The following is a 21,341-nucleotide window of genomic DNA, read 5'->3' on the forward strand; positions in this document are numbered from 1 at the left end:
AACATTAACTCAAATAACCACTCGTTAAGACCGAGCATCTCTGAAAGTACAACACGTCAAACCTTGAAGCAGATAGTCAACAGCAGAAGAAGACACATCAGTGCCACTTCTGTCAGCTAAGAACAGGAAACTGACACTGCAATTCACACAGGTTCACCAAAATTGGACAATATAAGATTGGAAAAACGTTGCCTGATTTGATGAGTCTCAATTTCTGACACAACATTAAGATGGTATGGTACGAATTTGTTGTAAATAACGAAAAGGCTGGATCCATCCTGTTTTGTAACAACGGTTCAGGCTCCAGCTGGCGGTGTAATGGCGTGAGGGATATTTTCTTGGCACACAATGGGCCCATTAGTACCAATTGAGCATTGTTTAAATGGCACAGCCTACATGAGTATTGATGCTCTAACCCGGTAGTAGCAAGGTGTACCCAATAAAGTGGGCGGTGAGTGTGTAGCCTAGATAGGCTGTTTTTTGTTGCTGAGTTACAATGCAATTTGTCATAATAGTGCAAAGTGTCCGTGCACAATCAGTTTTTGTGTGTGTTTTTAGTAATTGTTGGTTTGGTGTGTTTGAGTGCTCATTGTTACAAATAAACAGCAAATGTTCAGTGACATTTTTATTTGGGCATGGTAGAAAGCAAATACTGATACTGACATAATGACATGCACTAAATATGGAAAATTAAACTACACGATTCAGGGAGCAGCTACACAGAGAACTTAAAGAAAACGCTACGCTTGAGCAAACGGTTTGTGAATAGGTTACTACAAATGATAGCCGTGAAAGAGACAGTGAACCGGCGAACCGCATTGAATAGGATATGTTTAGTTGGTGAATAGCATAGGCTACTATTAAACAGTAGCGATAACGTTAAGCGCACCAGAATTAAATATAATATTCAGAAGTAAACAGCGTAGCTGACTTACAGATTCAGTTAACATCCACAAATGAATAAGCACAATTCATGGAGCAGGCTACAGTGAACTCCGAAAAAACGCTACGCTTTAGCAAACAGTTTGTGAATAGGCTACTGCAAATGATGGCCGTGAATAAAAAATAATATTCAGAAGTAAACAGTGTAGCTGACTTAATGTTAAGCTGACAGAGTGTTTATTTTTAAACCACAACCTTCTAAATGCTTCTTTTACCAATATATATAAACAATGGCTGCGTCCGAAATCGCGTACTATGTGACTAGGTACTACATTCAAATAAGAACGTACTTCTCAACCGTTAAAAAAGTACGTTCTATATAGTATGAATAGGTAGTATGAATGGAGTCCGGACGTACTACATGCGCCATGTTATAATTGTCACGTGACATACGCTGTCATAACAGCGCGAAAATTTAAAGAGCCCATTCATTCCACTGACTGCACCAACGTCGCGCTATGTTTTTAGTTCTGCTTTCTGTTCTCATCGGCATCGGTGTACATTGACAAGTTGAGGTACACTTGATAACAGTAGCTTGCTATGTAGCCAACAAATATTTTCATAATATCAACACTGGTAAAGGAGAAATAAAATCGTTTCAATTTACTGACGTTTTGTAACTATCTCATTAAACTGCTAAACAACGAACATATTTGTTTAAAGAAAACAGTGTTAGCTAGCTGAATAAACATTAGCTTGGTCTATTCCGTAATGATGATAAAACTATACTTTTTCTGAATTGTCTGGAAAAGGACACCCTCTATTTACATTATTTAAACTTTTAACAAGTCAATCGTTTACTTATATGATGTTAAAAGATACAATTTAACCACAAAGAAAGAAAAATGTGTTCTGAAGTACTTACACTTGAAAACAGCCGCGTCTCCGGTTTCCGCCATTTTTCAAATATAACGACGACAACTCCGCTCCCGTGGCATCATGGGATAGTAAAGTGTCCATCGTATGCGCACTTCAGAATCTCGCCGGAAGTAGTAGGTCATCCGGGTACTTTTCGCCTACTGTTTTTCGAATTCTATGATTTCGGACATACTACTCTGCTCGCGTACTGTTTTTCGCATACTATATAGTAGGGAAGTACGCGATTTCGGACGCAGCCAATATCTTTAGCATTTCTAATCCAAACAAGGTCAAACTTGGCACTGCACTTACTCGTGCACGTAGCAAGACACCTGTCAAGTTTGCAATCCATCGGACTAACGGTTCGAGAGATATGCGAATAACAGAAACACAGACGTTCCTGTAATTTATAGATAGATTAGAAAATGAGCTCACAGGTGTTTTACAGCATTGTTTTGCAACAGTTTTAACTGCAGCTTATCCAATCAGATTTTAAAATCCATAAGTTAGGGCTGAAAACTTTTAGGAAGAAAAACTGTTCATTATTAATTAAATACAATTATGTAATCAACCATATTTGCATATGTGAATGTGACTTCAGATCCCTCCTCACCTGGCAAAGTCATTCTTCAGCACTCTCATGAGGATGATGATGACGAAGCCCAGCAGTAGCACCACCAGCACTAGAGAGTTGATGATGGACAGCCAGTGGATTTCCAGAGTCTTGGGAAAAAAGGAATAGTCTCTGAGGCGCTCTGCCCTGCGTGAATGGGGCAACGTACTCTCAAACCAACGAACGCTGTAGGTGTGTGTGATGGACAGACCGCCACTGCCGACACCAGCACTATGGCCTGCCCCTCCTTCCTCTAATGGCTCCGGCTTCACATCCTTCACAGACACATTGGCAAAGATCACAGAGTCGCCGTTGTACTCTATATTGAAGTCCAAGTGCGTCCACAACCCCACCTGATGTACAAAAAAAGGGAATGAAGAGAGACATGATGCTTTATTCAATGAATTAGCATATATCAAAACAGTCTAATAGCACACAGCAGCCTCAAAAAGATTTGGAAACTTAATGTATATATATATAATATTTAAAAAAAATATCTAATACAAACTACCATTACAGAGTTTAAGGTTGGTAAGATTTTTTTAACGTTTTCACTCTCTTATGCTCACCATGACTGCATTTATTTGATGGAAAATACAGTAAAACGTTAATATTGTGAAATATTATTACAATTTAAAATGACTTCTATTCTTATATACTGCAAAATGTACTTTATAACTGTGAAGGCAAAGTTGAAATGTCAGCATCATTACTCCAGTGACTTCAGACTCGCATGATCCTTGACACATGATTTGGTGTCCAAGAAACAATCCTAATTATTATCAATGAAGAAAATATTTTTGTGGAAACTGATACTTTAAGATTTTTGACAAGATTCTTTGATTAATAGAAAGTTAAAACAAAACTATTTTTTTAAACGAAAAAAAAAAAAAGCTTACCGACCTTAAACTTTTGAACAGAAGTGTTGTGTACATACATATATAATATTCAGGCATGTGATCAGCTAAAGACAAAAGAAAAGGAAAACCTGAAAAAAACAGTGCTGTGCTCCACTCTTAAACATGCAGCGCATCAGACTATATATTTATATAATGAGTTATATCACAACCGTTGTGATTTGATGTTCGAAACTAAGCCAAATCACATTCTCACAACCATGCATTGTCAAAATTCATAAAAAAGTTATCAGTAAACTGGCGAGTAACACGGTTTCAACACAGATATTTACTTGCATTTGGCGCTTTGAACCCTGGCTAAGATGCTGTGGGTGTCCCACAGATGGCATGGTGAGCTCGTGCAGCGCTGTCAGAAGCAGGCCGTGCATGAAATAAATGCATTCAAAAACATGGAAAATTGGCGGTTAATTTAGCAATTGTTTAAGGCCATTTTACGATTTCAATCACCATACAGTACCCAAACGACACCCCAACCCCCCAACCTTTTTTTCCCCTCATACTTTATTTTATATACTTCAATTTCAGGCTGAAAAATATGGAAATCTGTATAAATACGGGAAAATCGCATCCCTGAATGTTTTTAAAACCAACAAATGTTTTTGGTAAAACAGCAGTGTGTGTTTTGATATATTCTTATCTAATGTGTAAAGAAATGCATACATTTAAAATTGCGGCAAAGTGTCCAAACACTTTTTGGGGCCACTGAATGTGTGCAAGTGAGTGAATGACGGAGACATAGAAAAAGACCTTGTGGCTGTGAGGCAGGAATCCACTCTCTTCCATGTATCCCACAAAACCCCAGATGGGAATTTCATCAAGGACAAACTCAAAGTAATACAGCTCCTCAACAGCTTCCCGCAACTGATCCACCTGTAGTTTCAAAAATGAATAAAATATAAGACATCTGAAGCAATTTCCATACATCTCTGCCGTTTCCTCTTCTTTGCCTTTTTTTGTTTATTTACCAGGGACAATACACTAGGCATTGTTACACCTAGCTCCAACCCTCCACCACACCCATCACTCTCAAAAATGAACCTGAAAACCCTGACTAGCTAGTTCAACCATGTTTGATTAGTGCCTGAGCAGGATAGAGAAGCCCCCCCTTACAGGGAGAGGGTTCGTTTTGCTTATAATTTCCCAAAATGTTGCATTCATAGTGCCATTAGCAAATTCGGGAACTTAAAATCCCAAAAATCTTTTATGCTCTAAATAAGGGGATTATTACACGACACTGTTTTCAACTAAAAACGTAAAACTATTTATGCGCTTTGGGCGTTCGTTTACAAGGCAACGGCGTTTTGGGTGCCTGAAAACGCAAAGTTTTGAAGACGGGTTTTAAAGTGCAACTTTTTGAAAACAGTCTCAGTGTAAATAACAAAAACGCAAATCTCTGAAGACGATGACGTCATGCACATGCATATAACGTGTTCAGTCTATAGTGTTTCATCGTCATTTAATGGTCTGTCAGCAGAATACAGCATTTTTAGACGTTTTCGCAGATCCGTGTGAAAGGGGATTGCTTTGACAATCTGTACATGGGAAAACTCAAAGGAAAGTCATCTCAGTTTTAAGCATATCGTTATTGTCGAGTAAACATACCCTAAGATTGCATTTTTTAAAAAATTCTGAATGACTGCATTGCTACCTCTTTCTCAGAGAGAGTGAGCTTGCATAGCGGCTGTCGCTCTGTGTTTTCCCTGAAGCGGATGTTGTAAAGAGACTCAGCCATACGGTCTCCATCCAACACCTCTCCCAGACTCAAGGCTTTATGATGGACCTGCAAACAAATCAATCATTCAAAAGGTGATAGAGCTGCACTAACAGTAAATCTTATTGACATGTATTGCACCATAAGGTCATAAAGCAAGCACACTAATAGATCTAGATAATACTGATTAGTGCAGTGCACACTCACCTCTTTAGGTCTGCAGACTGGCAGAGTGTAATAGTGATAGGTTTCCTGAGGGTTGTGATACGGACCAACTTTGTTAACGTACAGGGTCACCGGATCGCCTAGCTTGTAACTGACTGCCCAGCCAAAGTGAGGCAGCAGGCACAGAACCAGCACACAGAGCCTCATGGATCGACCAGCGACACGCAGGCCTGAATGTTCCAGTCTTGCTGTCATGACACCTGTTGGTGAGCAAATCAAGACTGTAAAAGGGGTCAGCAACTATGCAGACAACAAAAAACATTTACAGAATTATTTTAAATGGCTCATGGTTGACAGGTCCTGCGGTTTGACATGCTAGACTCCATCTAGAACGTTTTTAAACAGCTGATTCTTTTATAAGTATTATACATTTTAATGATTTAAAATACATTTTGTGACTACATGTATGTACTAAAAATTCAAACGGGTTTGAAAAACACGAGAGCTTCAATGGGATTATTCACCAAAAAAATTAAAATTTGAATGTTGGTGATCAAATAGATGACAGCACCCATGGAAGTCAATGGGTGCCATCAACTGTCTGGTTGACAAAAGTCTTTAAAATATCTTATTTTGTGTTCAATAAAAGAAAGAAACTCATACAGGCTTGGACGAACATAAGGGTGGGAGGTGAACTTTCCTTTTAAGTGAAAGTTGTCAGCACCTACAATATTTATTTCTTATTCATATAAATTTAATGATTTAAATGAATAATTAATATAAATTTGAATACTGATAACAAGAGTTCAAGGATATATTATGCATCAACTATATGTAATACTTCACTCGAAAGACAACAATTACATAATTGTTTAATATGGAAGTAAATATAGGTAAGTGGACAATGTAATGTAAAGAAATATGGTGTGAAGTCACTTTATTTTAAGGTTTCCTTCCTTATTACAGTGTGCTTACCCAAATAATTTCTTAGTAAACTGAATTTACAACACATAGCTTACTTACTATAGAGCAATAGTGTTTGGTTCAGTTGCTTGTAAAATTATACTTTACTGTTATTACTATATTAAGTACATGTAATGTGTAAGAACACTGTAAAATAAAGTGTTACAGATATCAGTTCTTGTGGAATCTCCTAATGGAAGAATTGGACCATTTTCCCAACGTCCTCCGCTAGATTAATTCAAATTAGTTTTAATAGGTTAAATAAACAGATGTAGCTAGCATCCTTCAGACATAAACAAATGAGAAACAAATCAATCAATCACTGCACTTTGATTTAAGAGCACTATAAATCCTTTCGCCAACTTAGATGCTTAACATACTTCCGCAATCGAGAAATGCACCAAACCTGTTTCAGATGCTTCCTCGGATTCCTCAGAATCGCTTCTTTCTTTTCAAAATCCAGTCAACAGCACACGCGTATGTGTAATGTCATATCTGACCATTGCTGGTGCTTGAAGATAGCCAGTCTTTGCTTTTACGCGATGAAACAGCCAAAAGGTCGAGAGCAAGAGCGAATCCACGTCACCTTAAAAAATAAAAACACCCTTTTTGGGATCTTCCGGGGTGGGCGTGGCTACAGCGCAACACCTACACCTGCTTCAGAAACTCTCGGATTCTTTAAATCACCACTTTAAGTGTGGGTTCAAGCGTTTTTCGTGCATGTTAATAGGTGATAACCATTACCAGGAACATCGGTGTCATTTCTTCCCTCTCGTTGATGTTTCGCCAGTCCTGACTAATCGCTCGAGATGCATGTTCCGTTGTTCTTCCTTGCGAAGGCTGAACTAGACAAATATGATTCATCGATTCCATCCATTTCACATGAATTCGATTATTTATGCCTTAATAGAATTCGCGCGAAATTGACGAGTCTTTTTCTCGTGGTGTCGTTTGTATGTGTAAGCCTGTAAAGCGAGAAACTAATATACACATTTTATTGGTAAGTTGTCTTTTTTCTGCGATTTGCAGGTTGTAAAATGTTGTTACACAAATGGGGTGCGTGCATAAGCCGCTTTATGACATTTGCGGGCTTTTAAGCTTTGTTTTGCATGTATAGAGCAGCTCATCCGGGTGGATACTAACAGTTAAAGTTAATTTCCATTCTGATTTATGAACTGCTCGGTGTTGGTCTTTATTTTGCAACTAATATTTTCGCCTTTATGGATTTGAATCCATTAAGATATCATAAATAGATCATCACTATGGGAATTCACGGTCTTGCAAAGCTCATTGCAGATCACGCGCCTTCAGCCATCAAGGAGCAAGACATCAAAAACTACTTTGGTAAGGTTCCCTGTCATTTAACTGAGATTATGAGTATTATTCAAAGTAAAACGTGTGTGTATTTATATGATTGTATTATAATTGCATGTAGGAAGGAAGATTGCTATTGATGCGTCCATGTGCATCTACCAGTTTTTAATCGCTGTCCGACAGGACGGAAATGTTTTGCAAAATGATGATGGAGAGACCACTAGGTATGTAGTGTTGTTGCCTACTATCAATTGTCCATGACTGAAATGAAAAACGAGAATCTGATTGAGTTCAAAGTGTAGATCAGTGGTATTCAATTAAAGTTCCAAGAGGTTCGGACAATTTTTTTTTTTTTTTTTGGAATGGGCAGCAGTAGTGCTTTGTAAAAGAAAAAAAAAATCCTAAACAGTCATAGTCATCAAAGATGAGTATATTGGGCCCTCAGAGCCTAAGCAGTGGTTTCTGAGAGTCAATTGGATATGAATATTATAGGGTAAGATCAGATCATTTTATCAGTCTATTATTAATTTTACATTTAGATACCCATGAATGGCAGAAGTCTGGACCATTTCTCTTGAAGCCTGGACCATTTTATATTTTGCTTAAAATAAGTATCTACTTAAAAACAACATACAGAATAATCATAACACCCTCATCATGAGCAGAAAACAAAACTAATTAATAATTTGAGTTGTCTTTCCTTTTCAACTACCAAAATGCTCCCCTATTATAACATTATTTGTTGTGAAATGCTCTTAACAAGCTGATTAATGCTAAATGTAGATGAAAAAAGTAGTGTTAGAATCAAAATGATCAGAGTCATATATGACATAAAACAAATTGTATCCTGGATTCTCGTTTTCTGAGGTGTTTTAGTGAAACACTGTTTTGCTGCTTACCGTGTTTCTGATCCTGTTGTTGAAATAAAAGCGTCACTTTAGCCGTAGAGAGAAGCAACAACGGAAAGGCCTTGAATGAAGCACTTTTGGCTCTAGATATAAGTATTAGGATATAACGCCACAATAAAAAAAGTTCACTTTAAATAGTAAAAAAGGTCAAATGGTGCTCCCGTTGTCATGTCTCGTGGTCTGGTTGGAACCGGGCCAGTGTCCGAAACTGGACCGTGATCCGCTATTTCAGGAATCCTGGGTGTAGATTCTGAGTATATAACCATGTGCCTCTTTGTTTGCATGATCATCACATTCATACATGTGTCATTGTCTCCCCAGCCACCTCATGGGCATGTTCTACAGGACCATCCGAATGCTGGAGAGCGGCATCAAGCCGGTTTATGTGTTTGATGGCAAGCCCCCTCAGATGAAATCAGGAGAGGTGTGTCAGAGACGTGCAATTACTCTTAAGAAAATTCTGTCAATATTTACTCATACTTATGTCATTTCAAACCTTTTCTCTCTTTTTTTTTTAATCAATAAAATACTAAATTATAATTTGCTGAAGGGAATGCATACAATAAACAAATCAATAAAACCAAACAAAAAACATTACAAAACAATAAAAACCGGGAGCTGCGGTTTCCAGAAATTCACTGTAAAAATACTGTGACACTGTTTCAGGTATTATGAGATGGCATATTTCTGCCTGTACATTTCACATCTTATTACCTTATTTAATTAAAGTGTAAGTTCACCCAAAAATTAAACTTTTGTCATTAATTACTGAACTAATTGAACTAGTTTGGCGTATAGTAAATGAAGCAGGGGTGTACTTACATTTAAGGTATTTTAAGGCATGAAGAAATTATTTTCACCCATAAAAAATTCAAATTTGTCATTTTGATTGTCAAAGATGAGTTATAAGGGATTAAATTATTGACTGCAGTGGGACTTTTAACATATATTTATTTGTATTCTTGCAGCTGGAGAAGAGAGGCGAGAGGCGAGCAGAGGCTGAGAAACTTCTCGCTCAGGCACAGGAAGCAGGTACAGACACTTTCAAAACCGCATGTTTTCTTGAAAATAATTATTTAAAATTGATCCTAATTCCAAACATTCTCACAGGTGAACAGGAGAACATCGACAAGTTCAGTAAGCGACTAGTGAAAGTCACCAAACAACACAACGATGAATGCAAGAGGTTACTTACTCTAATGGGAGTCCCGTACATTGAGGTACTGCCCCAGTCACTGACTGCTAACTATAGAATATCATTATTATATTAATATTATAATGCAGATAATTATTTTGTGTATTTAAGCAAAATTGTATACATTTCATGTTAAGGCTCCATGTGAGGCTGAGGCGAGCTGTGCTGCTCTGGTGAAATCAGGGAAGGTTTATGCCACCGCAACAGAAGATATGGACGGTTTGACATTCGGAACAACAGTCCTGTTGAGGCATCTCACTGCCAGTGAAGCAAAGTATGTTTGGATATGCTTCAAATCTGAAATAGTTTTTGTATTTGTTATGGAGACGTTTTTAGCATGCAGAAATAAGTGGTTTTCTTTTTTTTTCATCTTAGAAAGCTTCCTATCCAAGAGTTTCATTTCAGTCGTATTCTACAGGATATGAGTCTGACACATCAACAGGTGAGACCTTTGCTTTCTGTACATCCTCTTTTGTACATAAATATGTAGAAGTGTGAGTTCTTTCTAACTGCTGTGTTTGTGTATGTTTGAATGTCTTCCTCAGTTCATTGACCTGTGTATCCTACTGGGCTGTGACTACTGTGGCACTATAAAAGGAATCGGACCCAAGAGGGCCATCGACCTTATTAGACAGCACGGCTCTATTGAAGAGATCCTTGACAATATTGACCCAAATGTAAGTTTATTTACTGTTTAAATCCATTTATTTGTTATTGAATTGTAGGGGAATTTACAGTTAAGACCAGAGGACCAGATATGATGAATGAAGACCAGGAGTCAGAGATGGGGACATTCCAGTTGAGAAGACGTAGTTCTATAACTACTTAAATCTCATAAGCTTGAAGTCATTCAAAGAATTGTATATTTAGAAGGATAAATTTTGATTTATAACTTGATTACAAACTACTCAAAAGGGATATAAATTGAAGCGGTAGTGGATTCAAGAATCCACCCCTTCAGAATGTCACATTGCAGGTCAGTACATCTTCAAGATGGCACTCACTCATATTAGTGATGCACCCTGTCAAATCACAAATCCAGGATCGTGTACTTGGTGAATTGTGCCCTCTAGTGGTATTGCTTTGTTTGAAAATAACTTTAGGCAACATGGCAAATCTATTGACATTTTGCCTGCCATACATATTTTATTTATTTATTATGCATTTAATTATTTTTACTGCCCATTGCGTAATGAAGATTGATTTCTTTCCTTTTTTTTTTCGCTCAGTAACACTCAAAAACATTGAAGGCCTATAGTGAATAGTGATTTTGTTCATTTTTTTGTGAAGGAATTTCTGGAGGGAAACAACATATACAAAACTATACACTCAGCAGCCTCTTTATTGGGTACACCTGTTCATCTGCTCATTAAAGGTGCATTTACGCAATGTTGTTATTACTGTATTTATGAGGTTTCAACTTGTGAAAAGTGTTCACGTCCTGGTAGAGCTCGTAATTACAGCTTGTAAGTTGGGAATTGTCTGAGAGCTCCTACTTGTACCACGTGACTGCTGTCCCTCCTTACCGCTGCATATTCATTTAAAGAAGAAAGAGGGTATTATTCCTGTCAGAAAATGTAAATTTAGACAGTCTGTATTTTCAGTTAAAGGGTTAGTTCACCCAAAAATGAAAATTATTTCTTTAATGACTCATCCTCATGCCGTTCCAAGCCCGTAAGACCTCCGTTCGTCTTCGGAACACAGTTTAAGATAATTTCGATTCAGTCCGAGAGCTTTTTGTCCCTCCATTGAAAATCTATGTACGGTATACTGTCCTTGTCCAGAAAGGCAATAAAGACTACATCAAAGTAGTCCATGTGACCTCAGTGGGTTAGTTAGAATTTTTTGAAACATCGAAAATACATTTTGTTCCAAAAATAACAAAAACTACGACTTTATTCAGCATTGTATTCTCTTCCGGTTCTGTTGTCAATCCGTGTGTCAATCCAGAAGACTCTCGGACTGAATCTAAAATATCCTAAACTGTGTTCCGAAGATGAACGGAGGTCTTACGGGCTTGGAACGACATGAGGGTGAGTCATTAATGACATAATTTTCATTTTTGGGTGAACTAACCCTTTAAAGCCACAAGGGAATGAAACTCCATCCCATAAACGATTAGAAGACTGGATAGATAGATATGGTTATGTTACATCTTAAAAAATGGTTACTTAATGGTTACCTACTAAATATTACAACATTAGTATCTTATTCTGATTTTAGCCTCTTTGTAAAATTGCTCCTGGTTATTTGCTTCCCTCTTATCTAGCACAATAAATAGATAATATTGTCTGTTAATGTATTTTAGCATGATTTCTGCATGGAATCATACTTTTTTTATTTGATAAAGTTAATTATGTATGTTTTTCCTTTCTCTTGTGTGTGTATTAATATAAGATGCTTTGTTTTTAGGGTGACTTTTTAACATTCTGGCAAGGGTCTACAGATGAAAAATAGCCTTTTTGCTAATTCTGGCACATTTACAGCCATGTTTATTAATGTGCACTGCCCCTGTAAACAAACTATTTAATTATATTTTCGCATAAAATCGCTATGCAGGTAATGAACAAACTAGCTAACATTTATAGTTTATTTACGACATCAATGTTGCACGTATATTTAACACGCAAAGTATTTATAATGTACTTCAAATAACATAAAAAATGTCAGAAAGATACCAGTTCTGCTGTTGTTCATAAATAACTGAAGCGGGTTTAGGTGGCAAGCCAGGTATGTTTCAGTTTAGTTTGTGCCAACCCTGGGTTTCAGGCACCATGAAAGTGGTTTGGCTTTTAGCAGTGTTCATCGCCATAGTAACTTGCACTTCACAGCTAACCTCCTCCAGGACAGGATTTGTTCTGGGTTAGAGATCTCAAACCGAAATTGAACCAGTCAGCTGTGAGCAAAGTGGTGCATGTCTGATGCAATAGTCACTCCCCCAGTTTCTACTCTAAATTAAAGGTCACTGCATAGCAAATGATGATTTTAGCAATGCTTATTTATAATAATAATTTTGTATGATTTAGATATGTAATTATTATACCGTTAATTACACATGTACAATTTTAGTTTATCAATTGTTATTTAGCACCTAGTTTAAATGAACAAATATAAAAATTGTGTATATATGTATATATATATGCTTTAGAATTAATAGATATAAAAATTACTACATGTGAGCTTAAATGTTCAATTATCTCTATACCTATATCAGCTTTATTAACTAACTTCACAACTTGCACTGTCATAGCAAGATTTTTTCTTTTAGATGTCCTCTTTCATGGAGAGCTCTTCCTCTTGCTGTGTAAATTTGCTTAAATTCTTCAGTAATATTTTTTTAATCTCGTAATATTCTGCAGAAGACAGAAGTGAATCGTGCTACTTCTCTCATGAAAAGTGAATTGCAATTTCATTGTTGCTAAAAAACCACAACGTCCAGCTGTAAGCCCATCTAAATCGGTCCGATGGCGGCATCCGATAGAACGGGTGAAGGTCTCTTAGGGTTCCCACGGGTCCTTGGAAGTTTGTGAATCTGAAAAAAAAAGAAAAAAAATCAAGACCCTGGAAAGTTTTTGAACATAAACATGCATAGATACAGGTCTTTGAAAGTGATTGAATTTATTTTGTGCAAGAAGTTTTCTTGAAAAAATTCCATATTATTCCCTTCGTTCCGCTAATGTGTTATTTTGCCAACACTTCGTGGCCTATGCATACTAGCTTGCTTGATTTATGTTAGTTACGCTCATTTATGTGTTACGTTAAGGGTTTCCCACGTGAGGTACTTTGTTTTGTACGTTGCCATGACGTTCACATGCGCACAAACCTATTACGATGGTACCTCAACGTTTCACAGATGCACTGTGAAACATTGCAAAAATAGACTGAAACATGATGCCTGGAAAATGCAAGTTTCAAGATATTTGGCTCACCAAAGAAGATTACAAAGAATGGCTTGCCAGAGATACAATTGCTTTGCTTGTTAAGATAGTGTAAACCCATGAGGCAGGAACACTTCTGGTTACATGAGCCTAAGCTCTTTTTTTAAATTAAAATCCATGCAAAAGTTAATATCAGATCATTCTAGAATACAGTATAGGATGTTAAGAATATTCTTCAGTTTTATGCAAAACAGAAATACGACAAATAGAATATCAGATCTCTGTCATATGGCCAAAAATAAATGCAAAAAAAAGCTTTTTTGCATGGTTGTTTGACACATGAAAACTGTAACAATGTATCATACAAGGTAACAAGATGTAACCTTTCTCTCACTTGAAATGTGTGTCCACATTAAGTCCTTGGATTTAAAGGGGAATTGGACCTTGAAAGTCCTTGAAAGGTCCTTGAATTTGAAGTTAACCAAGGTGTGGGGACCCTGGTCTCTCCTTTAACGTAACACAACAAGATTAAATGAAATACATTTTATCATATGTATTACTTAATTTCATATGTTATTTCATCTGACTCCATAAATGAAAAAGGTTTTAATGGTATCAGAGCATCATTAAATGTGAGCGAATGTTTGATTATTCTTTTTAACTGTAAATTAAAACGGAGGTAAGACACCCACAATTAGATTGGTCAAACAGCATTTTTACTGTTCTAAACGGAAATTCACTTGTCTTTGTGAACCAAGTACACTTGAATTAATGCCAAATGTTAGTCGACACTAATCAGACACAGACTTTGCGGTAACATACGAATCCGTTAAATCTACTTGGGGAAACAATTTCAGAGTCATTCAGAATAAAATCAAATGTTTACAATTTATTGACCAGGTAATAAAACAATAATTCAAAATCGAATTCATAGAATAAAATCATCGGTCAATCATATATAATAACAACAACTCAGAAATCAAGGAATTGTAGAAATATTTACCTGGCAACAAAAACTACGCAGCTAGTTTTTTAAAATCCTAACCCAATCCTACTAGATCGTGTGGGAAGTCTACCTACAGAGTCCTCGAACCTTTTTGCTAATTTTCCTTATAAACCCAGATAATTCAATATGCTTACCAAATGGTGATGTTTGTCTTTATAATTAGATTTTGGTCCCCCTATTGAGGGGTTCACAACTGTGGGATCAGAATTTGTGATTGAATGGGTCCTTGATACCTGTGGAAGAGAATACTTATTTGCATACAGGAGGTAGTTTGAATGGAGGATCTGGGGGAGGGCACACCTTTTAAGGGGCACACTATTTCTCATATTCTAGAACTTCTTGGAGCTTTGTGTTTTGGGTGGGAGAATGAGACCATTTTACCAGGCACACATTTTAAGTGATACCAAACATGTATAGTTACTTATTCTACATATTTAACATTGCACCGGTTTTTAGTGAGTTTTAGGTGAGCAGGGGGAGATAAGACTAAAAGTGAGGTGTGAGCTGCACTGTGTGCTGCGTCTCAGATGTTGCTGTTACATATGCAAGAGAGGGTTCAAATGTTAATTCTCCGGAAAGCCTTTTGCTTTCTCGACGGGTAGCCCAGACTTACTGGCACCCGCCTTACACAGCCTTCATCTTTTAAATAGGCTTACATAATTTTGTTTGTTTTGTGCTGCAGAAGCACCCAGCTCCAGAAGACTGGCTGTATAAAGAGGCTCGGGCTCTGTTCTTGGAGCCTGAGGTCGTGGACGGCCCATCTGTCGATCTGAAGTGGAACGAACCTGACGTGGAGAAACTAATTCAGTTCATGTGTGCTGAAAAACAGTTCAGGTACAAACCAACTTAAATCTCTACATAAACTACTTTCTGCAAAAAGTGTTCTGGACTGCAGCGACTCCTAAAACATGCCAGTCTCAAACCTGGAGCTACTAACATCACAAAAGTCAGTTTAAAATAAAATTATTTAAATTACAAATATTAGTTACACTTTATTTGCTAACACTTTATTTTACAGTGTCCTTGTTACACGCTACATGTAGTAAGCATAGTAAATAGGGCTGGGACGGTTACCGCAATACCGCAGTCCCGTGACGCCTCGTCACCGTCATCACCGCAAAAAAAACATTGGCCTGGACATGTGCACGTTGTGTCTAGTGACATGGATTCATTGATTCTAATGACATGGATTATGTCTAATGACATTGTGTCTTACATGGATTCAAAGTTTTCTAAACTAAACTTATCATCAAAAGATGGAGCAAATCCGACCTTTCGCGAGTTGGGGAGCGCAATGTTCCATGACACATAATAACATTCCATTCGTATTAGAGATGCGTGGATGGGCTGTTATTTCATCAGCAACCGCATCACAAAACTCATCATCCGTCTGCCATCCATCCGCACCGACATTTTTTTTTTACCAATTTTTTAAAACTGCACCCATCCGCTGATTGTTTTAAGGTCTATGGGCGATGCAAGGCGCTGCTTCTGCGAGGCTAGAAAGCTCTTGGCTGTTCTAGAAAGGAGACTGATCCAATGCAGCAAAGATATTTAAAGGCTTTAGTCCCTAGTAGCCTTTTGGCTATGTTGTATCCCCAGAATTCCGATTGGCGCAAAGGCACAAAAATAAATAGATAGCCCAAATAAAACACACATCGGCAAACCTGACCTTACCTAGTGTACAATTTTATCATTGTAATAAGAAACGTAATTTGTCACATAATTTCAACATGGCGCTATTTAGCCTACTAATTAATGCCTATTTCACTTTATTTATTTTTTTGGAAAAAGAAAGAGCCCGATTAAAATAAGTCTTTCACATTATAGGCTAATTAACTCTACGCACTGTCATGTCAGGGTGACTACTAGGATGAGCCTGTTCTGAAGACTCCCGTGAATTATCCCTAAATCTTGACAGTTATGATTTAGTCAAACACTTCACTTAAATTACAATCCTCAAGTGATGCTTGTAAAACAGCATTGAAATAATGAACTCAACAGCTATAAAATTCTCAATACAACAGCTGATTTTTAAAGATTTATTGTTGACAAAACAGAGTTAAGTCTTCTCTACGAAATCCACATTTCATATGGATTACATAAGCAGAGAGTCGTTTTTCTTTTTTGAATTTTGTTTAAAAGTAGATATTTCAAGCTTTCTATTTATTTCTCATGTCTGTGAGGCAAGTAGCCTATACGCTGAGTTTCGGTTCCTTTATGAGACGAGCTCCAGTTCACGTGCAATGCAAGAGATCTCACCGGCGCCTCCGCGTCCTGATTATATGTCTGCTATATTTGCTTCTTATTTATTAATTCCAGGCAATTGGTTGTCGAAACAGTGAATAAAATTAAGATACAATTTATACAAAACGAAATTCAATTTAAAGAAAGGCTTTCTACAAAACTTAAAATAGTGGTAAAAATCATGTCTGACCCATCTTATGATCCTATCTTCCTCATGCTTTTCAATTTTCATATAATCAACATAGATTTAATTAAAAAATAACATTATATTATGTAAACATAAATATGGAATATAATTTTTGTAATTAAGACATGTTGGAAAAGGTGTTTTTATCTTTCATTTCCAATGTGAACATCATAATGTATTCTCTTGAAAATGATGTATTGTCCAATGTGAAAGCAGTTTACCGCTATACTGCGGGAATTTCTTGCTTTTCAACCGTGACTAGAAAAAATCCATACCGTCCCAGCCCTAATTAAGTAATTACTATGAATTGTGCATAATTGCATGTAACTAACCCAAAACTACACCCTAATCCAAACCCTATAGTAAGTACATATATTTAATTAGTGTTACTCAGTACTTAAATTTACAATAACATTGTGACACGGACACCTTAAAATAGCGTAACCCTTTCTTTTAAGGTATCATTGTTAGTGTAATTACACTCAGTAATATTAATTACCATGTACTTTTCTATAGAATTAGGATTTGATTTAGAGATTACTGTCATATAACAAGGTCACTGTAAAGTGTTAATTTCATGTGTGTAAATAAACAGCTATTACTTTATTCATAATATATCTAAATGACTACAAACCATTGCAGAAGCAGCTTGTGATGCCACGTTAATGGCTTTGGATATGAAATGGCTTGTACCCAAAGGTTGTGATTAGGGCTGCAACTAACAATTATTTTGATAATCGATTAATCTGTCATAAAAAAGTCATGAAAAATCTAAAAACGATCAGATTAATAATTATTTAATAATAAAAAATTAATTACTGTTAGTCCACATCCTGCCCAATGCTGTCCTCTAAAAACGCTAAACAATGTGTAATATAAAGCCTATGAAAACAAATATAGTGAATATCTATGTAGGCTATGTTGTACATTATAAGCAAAAAAGGGGTTCAAATACAAACATTACATTCTAAACTTTAAAACAACCAAATGTTTACTATTTAAAGCAGAAATAAAAAAAGCACAATATATTCACTTGTGCGAGGTATGAAGAACACGTTCACTATAAATTAGGGTTGTCACGATACCAAAATTCCAATACCATTAAAATGTTACGGTTCTCGGTACCAATTTCAGTACCACAGCAAAATCTGTTGGAACTATTTAACTATTTGAAGAATAATATTAAATTAAATTCAATGAGTTTATTATTTATGATGGTAATGGTAGAAGCCCACATGCTGTTTAAAAGTAAACTGTTTATAAAAAAAGATCAAGTAAGACAACCAACCCTCTACGCACACCTAGTAATAATAATAATTAGTGTTAGTATTATTATTACATTGAGACATAGCTAAATGTACTGTACAACAGTAGCCCAATATATTTCTGACAATTTCTTCAAGTTAAACCAAACTTTTATTTTGACGGGTTGCAGTGAAGAAATTTGGTTTCTGTGGGTGTATGATATGATGATACTTTTTTCTCAAATGAAACGGTAAAATGCACATGAAGTGAATCAGACCCAGAGCGGCTCTGGGGATGAAGTTAGTTCATGCATTCGTGTCCTCATATAGTGAGGTGGAAGAGGCTGATGACACCGCGAACATCACGCATGCTTCAGTGTGTGTCTGTGTGTGTGGTTCACACAGAGATGCGCAGAACATCCAGGATTTATATTTAAATAGTCAGTTAGTCTGGAGCCCTACGCTTGGATAAACACAGAAACGACTGAAAGCAGCCGCCTTTGAATATATCTGGTACTCTGTACTACCTGTAGCTGCTTTACTGTAAAGCTGCTTTGAAACAATCTGTATTCTAAAAAGCGCTATATTAATGATGGTGACTTGACTTGACTACCGATACTACAGAAATGCTGGTATCGTCATATTTTAAAATTTTTAGTACCGACTTGGTACCAAAGTACCGGTACTTTTGACAACCCTAATATAAATTATACATTAGAAAATAATAGGGGTGTGACGATATTCAAACTGAACCGAAAAACCGCGATACAGAACCCACGCGATACAGCTACCCTGCCCAGCCCTGGCTCACTGATCCTCATGTCTTATGTGTACACAACAAATTCAGTTTTGTAGCCTAACCACCATTAACACCATATAACAGCAAGCTCCGTGTTTTGTTACTTTCGATAATAAGCAAGGTGTAATCTTTCAAAGTATGTCTATTTGATCACGAAATTCAAACAATAAATGCCATTTTGGCGCTCTTTGATGTGGCGTGAGTCGTGGCAGATCTCTGTACTAGCTCCTCATTTCAAGCGGCGGAGCGAGAGTAAACACGATCATTTCTTCCTAAGTTACAGAATAAACATGAATGGACACCTGAAGGTATGTTGAAAGATACAGTATACTTATTGAAGGGCATCATAACTCGTGTAATCGCTCAATCAGTGTTTCAGCAGCGGAAAGACGTCAATAAAACAGCTTTGTCACATAGCATTATATTTACCTTAGCAGGCTAGTCATATTTAGTGTCCACAGCTTGTTGGTTCCTAGAGAAATGAACTCTTGCACTAAATAAATACACTATATTAGCCTGTATATTAGGCTAGATTTTACTTAACCTGTTAATGATATCTTAATTATTGAATGTATGTTTAAAATATCTTTAATGAAAATGACAGCAACTTTGTAAATTATATTTCAATAACGAATTAGAGTAAAAACATAAGTTATGTAAAATGCAAAAACTGCCTTATGTTCAGTTTACATGTTTTCACACAATGTGTTGGGTGTTGATTATAATATCTAAAAAATAAATAGCATCTGAATTTAGGGTAAAAGTCTAGGCTCTTTTGTTAACCTTTAAAGTTATAGTAATGTGCTGGCTCCATATAGTTTACAGCATTAGCAGATCTTTTTTTTTTAAATCCTTGCAAAACGTTTAATTGTAAGTGAATTAATTTAAAGACAAAGACTGTTTTAAAAAAGCAATTTTAGCTTTTTAAACCCCACCCCACCGAACCGAACCGAACCGAGACGTCAAAACCGTGGGAAGAACTGAACCGTCAGTTTTGTGTATCGTTACACCCCTAGAAAATAATTATATTACATTAAATGGCTATACCAACAATAGTGCCTTTACTGTTAATGCTGTCATAAATATGATTACTTGTTAAATGTAGAATTTTAAACCTACACTTGAATTTGTGTTGTTAGTGAGGATCGTATCCGCAACGGCTGCAAGAAAATCATGAAGAGTAGACAAGTGAGCACCCAGGGCCGGCTCGACACGTTCTTTACTGTAACCGGATCAATCTCTTCCAAGCGTAAGGTAGGATGTAATGACTGGAACTAACTTGTAATAGCTATGTTGAGAATTAAATACTCTGAAAAATAATAATACTTTGATGATTGAGTTTATGGTAATTGTGTGGATTTCTTCATGGATTAGTTTTATTTTTAATTGCTTCATTGCAAAGTCATTTGTAAAATATATATTTGTGTTATTACATAGGAGCCTGAAATAAAAGGATCTGCCAAGAAGAAACAGAAAACAAGTGCTACAGCGGGCAAATTTAAGAAGGGCAAATGAAAGCGTTTTCAGCCGGAGGAGGAGTTCAGAGCTGGTCATGCCCTTTACAGTTATTTCATTTCATATTCATTTCAAGTATTTTAATAAACTTAGGGGAAATAAGTTTTAAATGCCCTGTTTTTCTGTACTGTCTTGAATAAAGATAACTATTTAACTATATTATGTTTTGTGTGGTTTGTTTTGATGAAATTCTATCTGGTTTTAAGATATCTAAAACAATTGTCTGATTACATGAATATATTTTTGTTCCCGTCCCTACTGCAGGTTAAACCTATAAACTTTGTGTTACCTATCCAGATCTCTAACTTATGGAAGCTTGTTTCTGCCATTGAATTAAACAAATTGAATTGTGACTTTTTATCTCACAATTCTGACTTTATTTTTGCTTGCAATTGCAATTTTATATCTCGTTATTCTGACTTTTTTTTTGCAGAATTACATATGAAGTCACAATTGCGTGTTATAAAGTCAGAATTGCGAGAGGTTTATATCTTCATACTTATATCTTTATATCAAGCTTCCATACTAACCACTATGCTACAATGCACTATTATTTCAGAACTTATCACTAACTCTGTACTAAAGCTTCTCTGTTCTTTGCTGATGGGTTGATAAACAGGTTTGCATGAGGAAGTGCAACAGACTTCTTTAATGCAGACAAAAAAAACTGTTATGATATTCTAGTGAAGTACAGAAAGAATTTAAATGTAAAAGGTCATTTGATAGTCTATATGCATGTTCTAGAGACTTGGGCATTTGGTTTATTTTATTATGGTAATATTAAATGCTTCACCTGCTGAAAGTACACATGGGGACTCCTGTAAATGGTTAACCACTGCACCATTACTCATGTCTGAAAACTAGTAGTCAGATCACAGA

At 36.3% G+C, this 21,341-nt stretch overlaps 2 protein-coding genes across 5 annotated transcripts in view; one reads left to right on the forward strand and one right to left on the reverse strand.

Moving 5' to 3' along the window:
• Positions 1-7,026, reverse strand: part of tm9sf1 (transmembrane 9 superfamily member 1) — a 13,099-nt gene extending 6,073 nt beyond the window's left edge. The window contains exons 1-6 of one of the 3 annotated variants that reach the window (XM_077244403.1): positions 6,914-7,011; positions 6,576-6,755; positions 5,249-5,466; positions 4,979-5,110; positions 4,078-4,200; positions 2,414-2,766 (exon numbers count right to left, since the gene is read on the reverse strand). In XM_077244403.1, coding sequence (XP_077100518.1) covers positions 2,414-2,766; positions 4,078-4,200; positions 4,979-5,110; positions 5,249-5,461 — 821 coding nt within the window. In that variant the 5' untranslated portion in view covers positions 5,462-5,466; positions 6,576-6,755; positions 6,914-7,011. Of the gene's footprint in view, positions 1-2,413; positions 2,767-4,077; positions 4,201-4,978; positions 5,111-5,248; positions 5,467-6,575 lie in introns of all 3 variants that reach the window. The other 2 variants (XM_077244402.1, XM_077244404.1) reach the window with 2 other exon arrangements.
• A 29-nt stretch (positions 7,027-7,055) lies between these two features.
• Positions 7,056-20,621, forward strand: fen1 (flap structure-specific endonuclease 1). Of its 2 annotated transcripts, none has more exons than XM_077244405.1 (12): positions 7,056-7,169; positions 7,423-7,513; positions 7,605-7,707; positions 8,713-8,815; positions 9,360-9,423; positions 9,502-9,611; positions 9,724-9,860; positions 9,962-10,028; positions 10,132-10,263; positions 15,153-15,304; positions 20,087-20,201; positions 20,385-20,621. In XM_077244405.1, the coding sequence occupies exons 1-12, from the start codon at positions 7,125-7,127 to the stop codon at positions 20,460-20,462; spliced, it is 1,197 nt and encodes a 398-aa protein (XP_077100520.1). In that variant the 5' UTR covers positions 7,056-7,124; the 3' UTR covers positions 20,463-20,621. The 2 variants fall into 2 exon arrangements, with proteins under 2 accessions (XP_077100520.1, XP_077100521.1); XM_077244406.1 differs by having other exon boundaries at positions 7,068-7,169; positions 7,410-7,513.
• Positions 20,622-21,341: the final 720 nt, after the last annotated feature.

Source organism: Siphateles boraxobius, unplaced genomic scaffold, assembly GCF_051911475.1.
Source record: "Siphateles boraxobius isolate OS27281-9 unplaced genomic scaffold, OSU_SipBor_1 26, whole genome shotgun sequence".
NCBI lineage: Eukaryota > Metazoa > Chordata > Actinopteri > Cypriniformes > Leuciscidae > Siphateles > Siphateles boraxobius.